General features: G+C 39.5%; 1 protein-coding gene across 2 annotated transcripts in view; it reads left to right on the top strand.

Annotated features, from left to right (window-relative positions):
- BCAT1 (branched chain amino acid transaminase 1) overlaps positions 1 to 14,516 on the top strand; it is a 222,423-nt gene extending 207,907 nt beyond the window's left edge. For both annotated transcript variants that reach the window (XM_033430242.2, XM_033430236.2), the window contains exons 11-12: positions 12,893 to 13,088; positions 14,393 to 14,516. In XM_033430242.2, coding sequence (XP_033286133.1) covers positions 12,893 to 13,088; positions 14,393 to 14,472 — 276 coding nt within the window. In that variant the 3' untranslated portion in view covers positions 14,473 to 14,516. The remainder of the gene's footprint in view (positions 1 to 12,892; positions 13,089 to 14,392) is intronic.
- Positions 14,517 to 14,756: the final 240 nt, after the last annotated feature.

The following is a 14,756-nucleotide window of genomic DNA, read 5'->3' as shown; positions in this document are numbered from 1 at the left end:
GTTGAATAAGGTAATAGCAGAGAATGACCACGGAATGACATGGAGGCCGAAGAGACTAAAGTTTGATTAGAGAGAAATAGGAGGTGAAGAAGTGGAAATAGTCAGAAAATCAAGGCTTAAAGGATGGAGTAACTTGTTCAGGGTTTGAATTTAATTCAACTTTAGAACCCAAGGGGCCTGACTTCAAGGCTAGACTCGGAACTCACCTCTGTGTCAGGGAAAAGGATAAAAGTGATACCTAGTCACCCCCATCCATTCTTTTCTGAGTAACCAATGCTCAGTGACCTCAGGAAGCCAGTGATGTGTGGATGTTTACTGATCCAGAGAAGGGCTGTGACACTCTGACCAGATGGGCAGTGTTGGGGGAAAGACAGTGCCAGGAAAGGTAGTGGGAGGGGAAATACTTTGAGAGAACATATTAAATTCACAGTTTAATTATTTACATATGCATAGTTACATTTCATAACGCGTTATATCATTGGATTTCTACAGAAACCCAGTAAGTTAGAAATTGTTCTGAAGTGTCAAGAAGACATATATCTGCATGGCAATTCCTAAGGAAGGAAGGGCAAGGATTACAGTTACAAGCAAATCACTGGAGAGATTAAATCATTTTTTTTTTGTTTTCCGTTAGCATAGCTATTCGACTTCTGTCTTCATACGAATATTTGAAAATCCTGGATTACATCTATACCATGCATTCATCTATTCATCCATCCATCCATTTATTCATCAGAAGTACACCTGGCTTTAGGCTTATCCCATGGGCTTCAATATCAAATCATGGGACTTATCCTTAAGAAACTTACATTTGTTGGGATGAAAAAGTCACAAAAGGACATAAGGGCACCATTTGCTATGATATACATACACAAGTGTATTATGCCTAACAATGCCAGAGTCAATACATATTGGAATTTGGTGGTTGGAAGAAGTGTTATAGGGCTAAAAGTAGGAATTGGTAAATCTGCTCTGGATGAGATAAAATGGCTTTTTTTTTCTATTGCCAGCAGTATTGCCATGCTGGCTTGGTGGAGTCTGAAGGAGAAAAGTAGAAAAAAAGAACGGGGAGGGCTGCAAGATATTTAGGACAGATTCTTCAGGCAGAAGAAGTGCTCTGAGTAAGGGCACACAGGGGTGAAACAATACTGATATTCTCGTGAAATGGCAATTAGCTTAGCATGTCTGAGCACAGTTTGGAGACAGAGGGTAAGTAAAGTAAGAAATGAAATTAGCTGGGTATTAGTAATAAATAATTATTATATACAAGAATGATTTCTTTGAAGTTTCAGACAATGCTCTATATACTATTATTACCCATTTTGCAGATGTGGAAATTGAAGCACTGAGATTTTAAGTCATTTGCCCTAGATCACAAAGCTGGTAAGTGGCCGAGTAGAGAGTTGAATCCAGGCAAATTGGCTCTGGGTCCTATCCCTCCAATGCCACGCTGAAGGCTTTTTATGCAGTTCTAAAAAGTTTGGGCTTTAATCTCTAGGAAACAGAGATCTGGTGAAATTTTATATGCCATCACTTCCATAGGATCTCATGCACCTTAGATAGGATTCAGCCATTCCCTGAATAGAATTCAAGGGATGTATGAATTTGGATGGGAGAAAAATTACATCTTTATTTACACAAATGTCTAACTGTACTGTAGCATTTCCTTAAATTATGAATTTAGGTAACAAACCTCAATAGTACCTGTGGCTGGTATATTTTCACGTGACACATCAAATTTGTTGCAGGTGTCTTGAAATATCATTTACACTCACTGCCGTTCAAAATTACAATAGTCATTAGACCTGCTGCTAGATCTTATTATTTAATGCATTAAGGAAGACACACATTTATTAATTTACTATATCACAAATTTGCTTTTTAAATGTTGATAACTGTCTCTCAATATCATTGGTTTCTTTTGCAATCCTCTGCATTTAAAATCATTATTAGGAGAACAGATCCACTGGCTTCTCCAAACTGCCAAAGAAATCAAGGTACACATAAAAAAAAAAGTTTAAAGAACCCGATCTAGTCCAGACTCGTATGTAATATAGTAATCCCCTTGGTTCCATTATTCAGAGGCAATTGGGTAGAATTTGTTTACCATTTCCAGTGATTGGGGAATTCACTATCCAACAAATGAATACTTTTTATTTCTTTAAAGCCCAAAAGTTTTTGAAAACTCTTTTATATATTGGAAGTAATAACTGGATAGTTAAACTTTCTCCCCCACCCCCAACCCCTTTTTAGAACTGCCCTTCCCTCTTGAGCTACGTTCCTTTTAAAAAATGTTAACTATTTCTATCTGGTTTCTTTGAGATCTATTTTCCTGAAGGCCAGGGTGTGTTTCTGACTCTTTCCAAAATTCCCACCCCTCACTCTTACAAATCTGCAAGTTATCAGGGTGATGGTTTCACAAGTTTCCTGGCACTGACACATCACCATCTAGTCCTTCCCTGAAATTCATAATGAGATTGAGTTATAGGTCTCCTTATTGCTTCCTCAACCATCTGAGACATATAACTACTAGGAAAGCAAGGCAATAATTGATCCGATACATGTTTTTAGCAGAATAAAACTTTCATGGCTGTCTAGATAAAGCCCCAGCCCTTTCCCCATCGCTTTTGGATTCTGTTGCTTTGTCAGTGGTATTGGCTGCCTTCAGAAAACACCATGCATCTCCAGTCTCGGGCCGTTTAGTGTGAAGTTTACTTCCACGACGATATCAGTTCTGTTTCTCTCTTCTTTATCATCAATGGCCAAATGATCTCCACCATATTTCTACACCTTGCTTCATGAATTTTCATACAGATGCATGCCTTCCTGACAAGTTAGATCTATTTCTTTTGAAACAGTATGTCTTTCCACTGCCATCTTACAGTTGGCAATTGTCTCCTTCCCATCAAGTCACAGTGATTTCTGTTTTCCTTGGCTGCCACTGTAAATTTGCAGAAAGGAAAGAATTTGCAGTTCCTGGGGACTATCTATGCTGCGTTGGGTGTAACCACAGAGTTAGAAAGGACTGCTACAGGCACCACTCAGGAAACTTGGCAACAGAAATACACTTCCCATCCCCTTACCACAGCTGTGAATGCCATTGTCAAGCAATTTATAGTGAACTTTAAAGAAGTGTTTAAAGACAGAAAACTGTAGTGGGAGTTGGTAAAGTCAGTGCTTTTTTTTTACACTCTCATTTGTTCTTTGGTGTTTGAGATATAAGTTCACTCAAAAAAAAAATGTTAGGAGACTTTCCTGGTGGCGCAGTGGTTAAGAATCTGCCTGGCAATGCAAGGGACACGGGTTTGAGCCCTGGTCTGGGAAGATCCCACATGCCGCGGAGCAACTAAGCCCATGCGCCGCAACTACTGAGCCTGTACCCTAGAGCCTGCAAACCGCAACTATTGAGCCCAAGCCACAACTACTGAAGCCTGTGCACCTAGCTCCCCTGCTCCACAACAAGAGAAGCCACCACAATGAGAAACATGTGCACCGCAATGAAGAGTAGCCCAGAATATTACATAACAGAAACTCAACAATACTACTTCTTTCTCTCCCCTAAATGTTTTGTTTCCATTTTCAAGTCTGGGATCAAATCTTTTAGGAAAAATAATAAGATAAATAAAGGGTGAAAATGCAAAATACCCAATTCTGGAGTCCCTGACCCTAAGTATATATACATTTTTCATAGTATTAATAGTATTTCATAGTATTTTTGAAGTTATATTTCCACAGAACAAATCAATTCATAACATAATACATTTTCTTTTTGTAGAGACTGGGATAAAACAGTATAATTTTTAGAAGTTAGGAGCCCAAAGTAGTAACAGATCCTAAGGCTGAGAATGCCTACATGGCTGGGTTGTTTGAGCATAGACGGTAAGTAAAGATGCTGCAACTGTAACTACTAGATAGAATTTTGTGATCACCTATTTGAAAGCCAGTAGAAAGTAGAAGCCCAGAGACATAACTTTAAATGATTATCACATATCCAAGGAATAAAGACACTGGAACACTTAAAAAGCATTTACATTCTTTTTTTTTTTTAACATCTTTATTGGAGTCCAATTGCTTTACAATGTTGTGTTAGTTTCTGCTATATAACAAAGTGAATCAGCTATACATATACATACATCCCCATATCTCCTCCCTCTTGCGTCTCCCTCACACCCTCCCTATCCCACCCCTCTAGGTGGTCACAAAGCACGAAGCTGATGAGTTTTACCAAACTTTTACTTTCATGTAACCTTCACCACAACCAAGGTATAGAACAATATCAGGTCAGGTATTTTTTTTTTACTTTTACCCACATATTTATTACTTACAGCACTCTTCATTCCTTTTGTAAATAAGTTTCCATGTGGTGTTGTTTTCCTTCCACTTAAAGAACTACCTTAAAACATTTCTTGTAAATCCCTGCCCTGATATTCTCATGAGGAAGACAGACAATAAACAAAATATACAGGATGTTGGAAGGAAAAAAACATTTCTGGTAGTGCAAATCTATTAGTGACAGATCCTTCCAGGTCTTGATTTTTAAAAAACATTTTTATTTTGCCTTCATTTTTTTAAAGAATATTTTCACTGGATGTAGAATGCTAGGAGGGAAGACTTTTGGTTGCTGTTTTCTTTTCAACACTTTAAAGATGTTGTTCCATTGTTTTCTGGCTTACAAAGTTCTGCCAAGAAATCCATGGTCAATCTTATCTTTACTCCTTTATTCAGACACCTTTTATGTTAGAGGACAGAAATAGTGTGTCTTTTTAGCTGCATTGAAATTTTTCTCTTTATTCCTGGATTTCAGCTATTTGATTATGATGTGCCTTGGTGAGATTTCTTGTGCATTTATAATGTCTGGGACTCTTTATAATTCCCAAATATATGAGTTTATAGTTTTCACTGAACTTGACAAAATTTTGGCCATTATTTATCCACATATTTTTCTGCTCCTTCCTCAACACACACACTTCTCCCGAAATTCCATTGCACATGTATTGGGCCACTTGCTCTCATCCTATAGGTCACAGAGGCTCTGTTCATTTTTTTGTTCAGTCTTTTTTCTTTTCATGTTTCATTTTGAAATATTTCTGTTGGTATGTCTTCTGGATCACCCACTTTTTATTCTGTTGTAACTAATTTGCTGTTAAATTTTTGCTGGCAACCTTTTCATGTCAGATACCGTATTTTTCACCTCTGGATGTTTCATTTCATTCTTTTGATATCATCCATGTCTATGTTTCTTTTAAATTCTTTAACATATTTATAATAGGTTTTTAAACCTCTTTATTAATTTCATCATGTTGGCCAGTTCTAGGAATGTTTTTATTGACTAATTTTTCTTCTGGTTATGGGTCACATTTTCCTGTTTCTTCATATAGCTAAAATTTTGGTGGGGGGTACTCGATATTTTGAATTTTACATTGTTGAGCTTCTAGATTTTGTTTCTTCCTTAAAAGGGTTTTGGACTTTATTCTATCAAGCAGTTAACGTTTCTTGCTCAGGATTTAATCTTTCTCTGATTTTAGAGTTGCCTATTCTCTAGAGCTAGAATATTCTTACTACTAAGGCAAGAGCTTTCCGAGATTTCCAAAAGTCCCAGACTTCAACCCTCTTTGAGCTCTGAGAATTGTTTAGTTTTTCTCTTTCTTTTTAAACATCTTTATTAGGGTATAATTGCTTTACAATGGTGTGTTAGTTTCTGCTTTATAACAAAGTGAATCAGTTATACATATACATATGTTCCCATATCTCTTCCCGCTTGCGTCTCCCTCCCTCCCACCCTCCCTATCCCACCCCTCCAGGCGGTCACAAAGCCCCGAGCTGATCTCCCTGTGCTATGCGGCTGCTTCCCACTAGCTATCTACCTTACGTTTGGTAGTGTATATATGTTCATGCCTCTCTCTCGCTTTGTCACAGCTTACCCTTCCCCCTCCCATATCCTCAAGTCCATTCTCTAGTAGGTCTGTGTCTTTATTCCTGTCTTACCCCTAGGTTCTTCATGACATTTTTTTTCCCTTAAATTCCATATATATGTGTTAGCATATGGTATTTGTCTTTCTCTTTCTGACTTACTTCACTCTATATGACAGACTCTAGGTCTATCCACCTCATTACAAATAGCTCAATTTCGTTTCTTTTTATGGCTGAGTAATACTCCATTGTATATATGTGCCACATCTTCTTTATCCATTCATCCGATGATGGGCACTTAGGTTGCTTCCATCTCTGGGCTATCGTAAATAGAGCTGCAATGAACATTTTGGTACATGACTCTTTTTGAATTATGGTTTTCTCAGGGTATATGCCCAGTAGTGGGATTGCTGGGTCACATGGTAGTTCTATTTGTAGTTTTTTAAGGAACCTCCATACTGTTCTCCATAGTAGCTGTACCAATTCACATTCCCACCAGCAGTGCAAGAGTGTTCTCTTTTCTCCACACCCTCTCCAGCATTTATTGTTTCTAGATTTTTTGATGATGGCCATTCTGACTGGTGTGAGATGATATCTCATTGTAGTTTTGATTTGCATTTCTCTAATGATTAATGATGTTTAGCATTCTTTCATGTGTTTGTTGGCAGTCTGTATATCTTCTTTGGAGAAATGTCTATTTAGGTCTTCTGCCCATTTTTGGATTGGGTTTTTTGTTTTTTTGTTACTGAGCTGCATGAGCTGCTTATAAATTTTGGAGATTAATCCTTTGTCCATTGATTCGTTTGCAAATATTTTCTCCCATTCTGAGGGTTGTCTTTTGGTCTTGTTTATGGTTTCCTTTGCTGTGCAACAGCTTTGAAGTTTCATTAGGTCCCATTTGTTTATTCTTGTTTTTATTTCCATTTCTCTAGGAAGTGGGTCAAAAAGGATCTTGCTGTGATGTATGTCATAGAGTGTTCTGCCTGTTTTCCTCTAAGAGTTTGATAGTTTCTGGCCTTACATTTAGGTCTTTAATCCATTTTGAGCTTATTTTTGTGTATGGTGTTAGGGAGTGATCTAATCTCATACTTTTACATGTACCTGTCCAGTTTTCCCAGCACCACTTATTGAAGAGGCTGTCCTTTCTCCACTGTACATTCCTGCCTCCTTTGTCAAAGATAAGGTGACCATATGTGCGTGGGTTTATCTCTGGGCTTTCTATCCTGTTCCATTGATCTATCTTTCTGTTTTTGTGCCAGTACCATACTGTCTTGATTACTGTAGCTTTGTAGTATAGTCTGAAGTCAGGGAGCCTGATACCTCCAGCTCCATTTTTCGTTCTCAAGATTGCTTTGGCTCTTCGGGGTCTTTTGTGTTTCCATACAAATTGTGAAATTTTTTGTTCTAGTTCTGTGAAAAATGCCATTGGTAGTTTGATTGCGATTGCATTGAATCTGTAGATTGCTTTGGGTAGTAGAGTCATTTTCACAATGTTGATTTTTCCAATCCAAGAACATGGTATATCTCTCCATCAATTTGTATCATCTTTAATTTCTTTCATCAGTGTCTTATAATTTTCTGAATACAGGTCTTTTGTCTCCTTAGGTAGGTTTATTCCTAGATATTTTATTCTTTTTGTTGCAATGGTAAATGGGAGTGTTTTCTTGATTTCACTTTCAGATTTTTCATCATTAGTGTATAGGAATGCCAGAGATTTCTGTGCATTAATTTTGTATCCTGCCACTTTACCAAATTCATTGATTAGCTCTAGTAGTTTTCTGGTAGCATCTTTAGGATTCTCTATGTATAATATCATGTCATCTGCAAACAGTGACAGCTTTACTTCTTTTCCAATTTGGATTCCTTTTATTTCCTTTTCTTCTCTGATTGCTGTGGTTAAAACTTCCAAAACTATGTTGAATAAGAGTGGTGAGTGTGGGCAACCTTGTCTTGTTCCTGATCTTAGTGGAAATGCTTTCAGTTTTTCACCATTGTGGACGATGTTGGCTGTGGGTTTGTCATATATGGCCTTTATTATGTTGAGGAAAGTTCCCTCTATGCCTACTTTCTGCAGGGTTTTTATCATAAATGGGTGTTGAATTTTGTCGAAAGCTTTCTCTGCATCTATTGAGATGATCATGTGGTTTTTGTCCTTCAGTTTGTTAATATGGTGTATCACGTTGATTGATTTGCGTATATTGAAGAATCCTTGCATTCCTGGAATAAACCCCACTTGATCATGGTGTATGATCCTTTTAATGTGCTGTTGGATTCTGTTTGCTAGTATTTTGTTGAGGATTTTTGCATCTATGTTCATCAGTGATATTGGCCTGTAGTTTTCTTTCTTTGTGACATCCTTGTCTGGTTTTGGTAACAAGGTGATGGTGGCCTCGTAGAATGAGTGTGGGAGTGTTCCTCCCTCTGCTATATTTTGGAAGAGTTTGAGAAGGATAGGTGTTAGCTCTTCTCTAAATGTTTGATAGAATTCGCCTGTGAAGCCATCTGGTCCTGGGCTTTTGTTTGTTGGAAGATTTTTAATCACAGTTTCAATTTCAGTGCTTGTGATTGGTCTGTTCATATTTTCTATTTCTTCCTGATTCAGTCTTGGCAGGTTGTGCATTTCTAAGAATTTGTCCATTTCTCCCAGGTTGTCCATTTTATTGGCATAGAGTTGCTTGTAGTAATCTCTCATAACCTTTTGTATTTCTCCAGTGTCACTTTTTACTTCTCCTTTTTCATTTCTAATTCTCTTGATTTGAGTCTTCTCCCTTTTTTTCTTGATGAGTCTGGCTAATGGTTTATCAATTTTGTTTATCTTCTCAAAGAACAACCTTTTAGTTTTATTGATCTTTGCTATCGTTTCCTTCATTTCTTTTTCATTTATTTCTGATCTGATTTTTATGATTTCTTTCCTTCTGCTAACTTTGGGGGTTTTTTGTTCTTCTTTCTCTAATTGCTTTAGGTGCAAGGTTAGGTTGTTTATTTGAGATGTTTCCTGTTTCTTAAGGTAGGATTGTATTGCTATAAACTTCCCTCTTAGAACTGCTTTTGCTGTATCCCATAGGTTTTGGGTCATCGTGTCTCCATTGTCATTTGTTTCTAGGTATTTTTTGATTTCCTCTTTGATTTCTTCAGTGATCACTTCGTTATTAAGTAGTGTATTGTTTAGCCTCCATGTGTTTGTATTCTTTACAGATCTTTTCCTGTAATTGATATCTAGTCTCATAGTGTTGTGGTTGGAAAAGATACTTGATACAATTTCAATTTTCTTAAATTTACCAAGACTTGATTTGTGACCCAAGATATGATCTATCCTGGAGAATGTTCCATGAGCACTTGAGAAAAATGTGTATTCTGTTGTTTTTGGATGGAATGTCCTATAAATATCAATTAAGTCCATCTTGTTTAATGTATCATTTAAAGCTTGTGTTTCCTTATTTATTTTCATTTTGGATGATCTGTCCATGGGTGAAAGTGGGTTTTAAAGTCCCCTACTATGAATGTGTTACTGTCGATTTCCCCTTTTATGGCTGTTAGTATTTGCCTTATGTATTTAGGTGCTCCTATGTTGGGTGCATAAATATTTACAATTTTTATATCTTCTTCTTGGATCAATACCTTGATCATTATGTAGTGTCCTTCTTTGTCTCTTCTAATAGTCTTTATTTTAAAGTCTGTTTTGTCTGATATGAGAATTGCTACTCCAGCTTTCTTTTGATTTCCATTTGCATGGAATATCTTTTTCCATCTCCTTACTTTCAGTCTGTATGTGTCTCTAGGTCTGAAGTGGGTCTCTTGTAGACAGCATATATATGGGTCTTGTTTTTGTATCCATTCAGCCAATCTGTGTCTTTTGGTGGGAGTATTTAGTCCAGTTACATTTAAGGTAATTATCGATATGTATGTTCCTATTCCCATTTTCTTAATTGTTTTGGGTTCGTTATTGTAGGTCTTTTCCTGCTCTTGTGTTTCTTGTCTAGAGAAGTTCCTTTAGCATTTGTTGTAAGGCTGGTTTGGTGGTGCTGAACTCTCTCAGCTTTTGCTTGTCTGTAAAGGTTTTAATTTCTCCATCAAATCTGAATGAGATCCTTGCTGGGTAGAGTAATCTTGGTTGCAGGTTTTTCTCCTTCATCACTTTAAATATGTCCTGCCAGTCCCTTCTGGCTTGCAGAGTTTCTGCTGAAAGATCAGCTGTTAACCTTATGGGGATTCCCTTGTGTGTTATTTGTTGTTTTTCCCTTGCTGCTTTTAATATGTTTTCTTTGTATTTAATTTTTTAAGTTTGATTAATATGTGTCTTGGTGTATTTCTCCTTGGATTTATCCTGTATGGGACTACCTGTGCTTCCTGGACTTGATTAACTATTTCCTTTCCCATATTAGGGAAGTTTTCAACTATAATCGCTTCAAATATTTTCTCAGTCTCTTTCTTTTTCTCTTCTTCTTCTGGAACCCCTATAATTCGAATGTTGGTGCATTTAATGTTGTCCCAGAGGTCTCTGAGACTGTCCTCAGTTCTTTTCATTCTTTTTTCTTTATTCTGCTCCTCAGTAGTTACTTCCACTATTTTATCTTCCAGGTCACTTATCCGTTCTTCTGCCTCAGTTATTCTGCTATTGATCCCATCTCGAGTATTTTTCATTTCATTTATTGCGTTGTTCATCATTGCTTGTTTCACCTTTAGTTCTTCTAGGTCCTTGTTAAATATTTCTTGTATTTTGCCTATTCTATTTCCAAGATTTTGGATATCTTTACTATCATTATTCTGAATTCTTTTTCAGGTACACTGCCTATTTCCTCTTCATTTGTTTGGTCTGGTGGGTTTTTATCTTGCTCCTTCAACTGCTGTGTGTTTTTCTGTCTTCTCATTTTGCTTATCTGACTGTGTTTAGGGTCTCCTTTTTGCAGGCTGCAGGTCCGTAGTTCCCGTTGTTTTTGGTGTCTGTCCCCAGTGGCTAAGGTTGGTTCAGTGGGTTGTGTAGGCTTCCTGGTGGAGGGGACTAGTGCCTGTGTTCTGGTGGATGAGGCTGGGCCTTGTCTTTCTGGTGGGCAGGTCCACATCTGGTGGTGTGTTTTGGGGTGTCTGTGGACTTATTATGATTTTAGGCAGCCTCTCTGCTAATGGGTGGGTTTGTGTTCCTGTCTTGCTAGTTGTTTGGCATAGGGTGTCCAGCACTGTAGCTTGCTGGTCGTTGAGTGAAGCTGGGTGCTGGTGTTGAGATGGAGATCTCTGGGAGATTTTCGCCATTTGATATTATGTGGAGCTGGGAGGTCTCTTGTGGACCAGTGTCCTGAAGTTGGCTCTCCCACCTCAGAGGCACAGCACTGACTCCTTGCTGGAGCACCAAGAGCCTTTCATCCACACGGCTCAGAATAAAAGGGAGAAAAAGTAGAAAGAAAGAATTAGTAGAAGTAGAAAGAAAGAAAGAAAGAAAGGAGGGAGGGAGGGAGGGAGGAAGGAAGGAAGGAGGGAAGGAAGTAAGGAAAAAAAGAAAGAAAGAACATAAAGTAAAAGAAAATAAAGTAAGATAAAATAAAATAAAGTTATTAAAATAAAAAGTAATTTTTAAGAAAAAAAATTTAAAAAAACCCAAAAAAACGGACAGAGAACCCTAGGACAAATGGTGGAAGCAAAGCTATACAGACAAAATCTCACACAGAAGCATACACATACACACTCACAAAAAAAGGAAAAGGGGAAAAAATCATAAATATTGCTCTCAAGGTCCACCTCCTCAGTTTGGGATGATTCGTTGTCTATTCATGTATTCCACAGATGCAGGTACATCAAGTTGATTGTGGAGCTTTAAACCGCTGCTCCTGAGGCTGCTGGGAGAGATTTCCCTTTCTCTTCTTTGTTCTCACAGCTCCCAGGGCTCAGCTTTGGATTTGGCCCCACTTCTGCGTGTAGGTCGCCGGAGGGCGTCTGTTCTTCACTCAGACAGGACGGGGTTAAAGGAGCAGCTGCTTCGGGGGCTCCGGCTCACTCAGGCCAGGGGGAGGGCGGGGCACGGAGTGCGGGGCGGGCCTGCGGCGGCTGAGGCCGAAGTGACGCACCAGCGTGAGGCGCGCCGTGCGTTCTCCCGGGGAAGTTGTCCCTGGATAGCGGGACCCTGGCAGTGGCGGCCTGCACAGGCTCCCCGGAAGGGGTGTGTGGATAGTGACCTGTGCTCGCACACAGGCTTCTTGGTGGCGGCAGCAACAGCCTTAGCGTCTCATGCCCGTCTCTGGGATCCGCTCTTTTAGCCGCGGCTCGCGCCCGTCTCTGGAGCTCCTTTAAGCAGCTCTCTTAATCCTCTCTCCTCGCGCACCAGGAAACAAAGAGGGAAGAAAAAGTCTCCTGCCTCTTCGGCAGGTCCAGACTTTTCCCCGGACTCCCTCCCGGCTAGCCGTGGTGCACTAACCCCTGCAGGCTGTGTTCACGCCGCCTACCCAGTCCTCTCCCTGCGCTCCGACCGAAACCCGAGCCTCAGCTCGCAGCCCCGCCCGCCCCGGCGGGTGAGCAGACAAGCCTCTCGGGCTGGTGAGTACCGGTCGGCACCGATCCTCTGTGCGGGAATCTCTCCGCTTTGCCCTCCGCACCCGTGTTGCTGGGCTCTCCTCCGCGGCCTCGAAGCTCCCCGCCTCCGCCACCCGCAGTCTCCGCCCGTGAAGGGGCTTCCTAGTGTGCGGAAGGAAACCTTTCCTCCTTCACAGCTCCCTCCCACTGGTGCCGGTCCCATCCCTATTCTTTTTTCTCTGTTTATTCTTTTTTCTTTTGCCCTACCCAGGAACGTGAGGAGTTTCTTGCCTTTTGGGAGGTCTGAGGTCTTCTGCCAGCGTTCAGTAGGTGTTCTGTAGGAGTTGTTCCTCATATAGATGTATTTCTGGTGTATCTGTGGGGAGGAAGGTGATCTCCGCGTCTTACTCTTCCGCCATCTTCCCCTCGTCCTCTCCGAATCAGGAACACTGGGGCTGGAGCCCAGTCATCTGTGTTTTCACAGGTCCTCCTGGGGATTCTGATGCACGCTAGACAGAGTTTGAGAACCAGTGATCTGCTAGTGTTGGAGGGCCTCCTGAAGAGGTGGGGGTGGCTGTACCTCACCGTGAGGACGAGGACACTGGTAGCAGAAGTTCTGGGAAGTACTCCTTGGCGTGAGCCCTCCCAGAGTCCACCATTAGCCGCACCAAGGAGCCTCGGTAATAAAGATTTATGTCTATGTTTTCTTCTAAGAATTTTATACTCTTAGCTGTCACATTTTGGTCTTTGATTCATTTTGAGTTACTTTTTTATATGGTGTGAGGTATTCTCAAGCATTTTAAATGTTCTTCTACATTGTTATAAGTATTTTGAATGGTCCACATCTTAAATACTCTGATTTATCTCATAAAGTTATGAAGATTATATCACTCTGCTTTCAGTTAATACATAGATCTGTGTAATAATCACTTTTATTCTCCTCTTTCTTTAAAAACTATAGAGAACAGACAACTCTGTATTTTTTTTTAATTAAAAAAAATTTTTTTTGTGGTACGCGGGCCACTCACTGTGTGGCCTCTCCCATTGCGGAGCACAGGCTCCGGATGCGCAGGCTCAGTGGCCATGGCTCACTGGCCCAGCCGCTCCGCGGCATGTGGGATCTTCCCGGACCGGGGCACGAACCCGTGTTCCCTGCATCGGCAGGCGGACTCTCAACCACTGTGCCGCCAGGGAAGCCCTACACATATTTTTTTTCTGGATATAAGTGTTATTTATGTACCTGTAAGAGTCAAATAATTGAAGTGGAAACCCCAAGCCTCTTTTAATCAGGTTAAGGATAAACAGGGTCATTAGTATCAGCTTTACACATGACTTGGAGGTTTCTAAAAATAAATTATTTGAAATTTGTTGTTTTACCATAGCTACAGCAAAATGGCTTTGTGGAAATATCCTTTATTTCTCCAAATGCTTTTTATGAAGCACATTTTAAATGACTTCAGTATATTCCATCAAGTGGACATAGCATCCTATACTTATTTTCTTTTTGTTTTGAAATTTTATGCTTTAAATGGATTTTAACTTGACTTATCTTATCCCAATGAGTACACCTAATATTTGGGTTTGCTCTAGCCCAGTTTATTGGCTAGAGCTGTAATAATGTATTTTCTCTCTCTCTGGTGGACAATTGTAATGCTGTTTGTAATAAGTAACTATTATATACCCAAAGGATAGTTGGTTGTATTAAAAGAACCATTTATAAAAGTTGTTATTTCTGTAAATATGAGTTTCTGTATGGTTTCATTTAATCATTTGTATTTTTACTTTCCAAAATAAGTGAGCAAAATGGAAAAAGCCTATAAAAGTGGGCCTTTTAGCCTAAAAGAACAAAAATTATGCGTGTACTTGGCAAAGGGACATAGAGATATTGTTATGTGGATGAGGCAGCGACTAGTGAAGGTAAAATAGTGATTTTTTAAAAATTTCACTAACATGCCATTCATTGTTCTCCCATACTTTCTGGTAGGTTCTCCTGTGACTTTGACCTTCACACTGGTCTTCGGTCCACAATGCAAGTCACAGGTGCTGGGACGGATTGCCCTGTGAAACTTCTAGTAGAAGGAAAGCAATGTAAGTGTCTAATACATGGAAAGCAAAGAGTAAAGAATTACTTAAGCCCTCAACTTAAAATGTGCAGGACATTTGCTTATTTGCTTTGTCAATATTAGAGAATTTCATATTACAGGATATTAGCTGAGGTTGAGAGACCCTAAGAGGCCCAAGTAAGATATTAAAATCCGTTAACATTTAAGAATCATTAAGAGTCTTTTTCCTTATTTTTCAAGGCATATACTAACCATCAGTTGGAATCAAGTGTTTCCTCCCATGGA

Source organism: Orcinus orca, chromosome 11, assembly GCF_937001465.1.
Source record: "Orcinus orca chromosome 11, mOrcOrc1.1, whole genome shotgun sequence".
Lineage (NCBI taxonomy): Eukaryota > Metazoa > Chordata > Mammalia > Artiodactyla > Delphinidae > Orcinus > Orcinus orca.
This window is presented reverse-complemented; position numbering and strand designations above follow the sequence as displayed.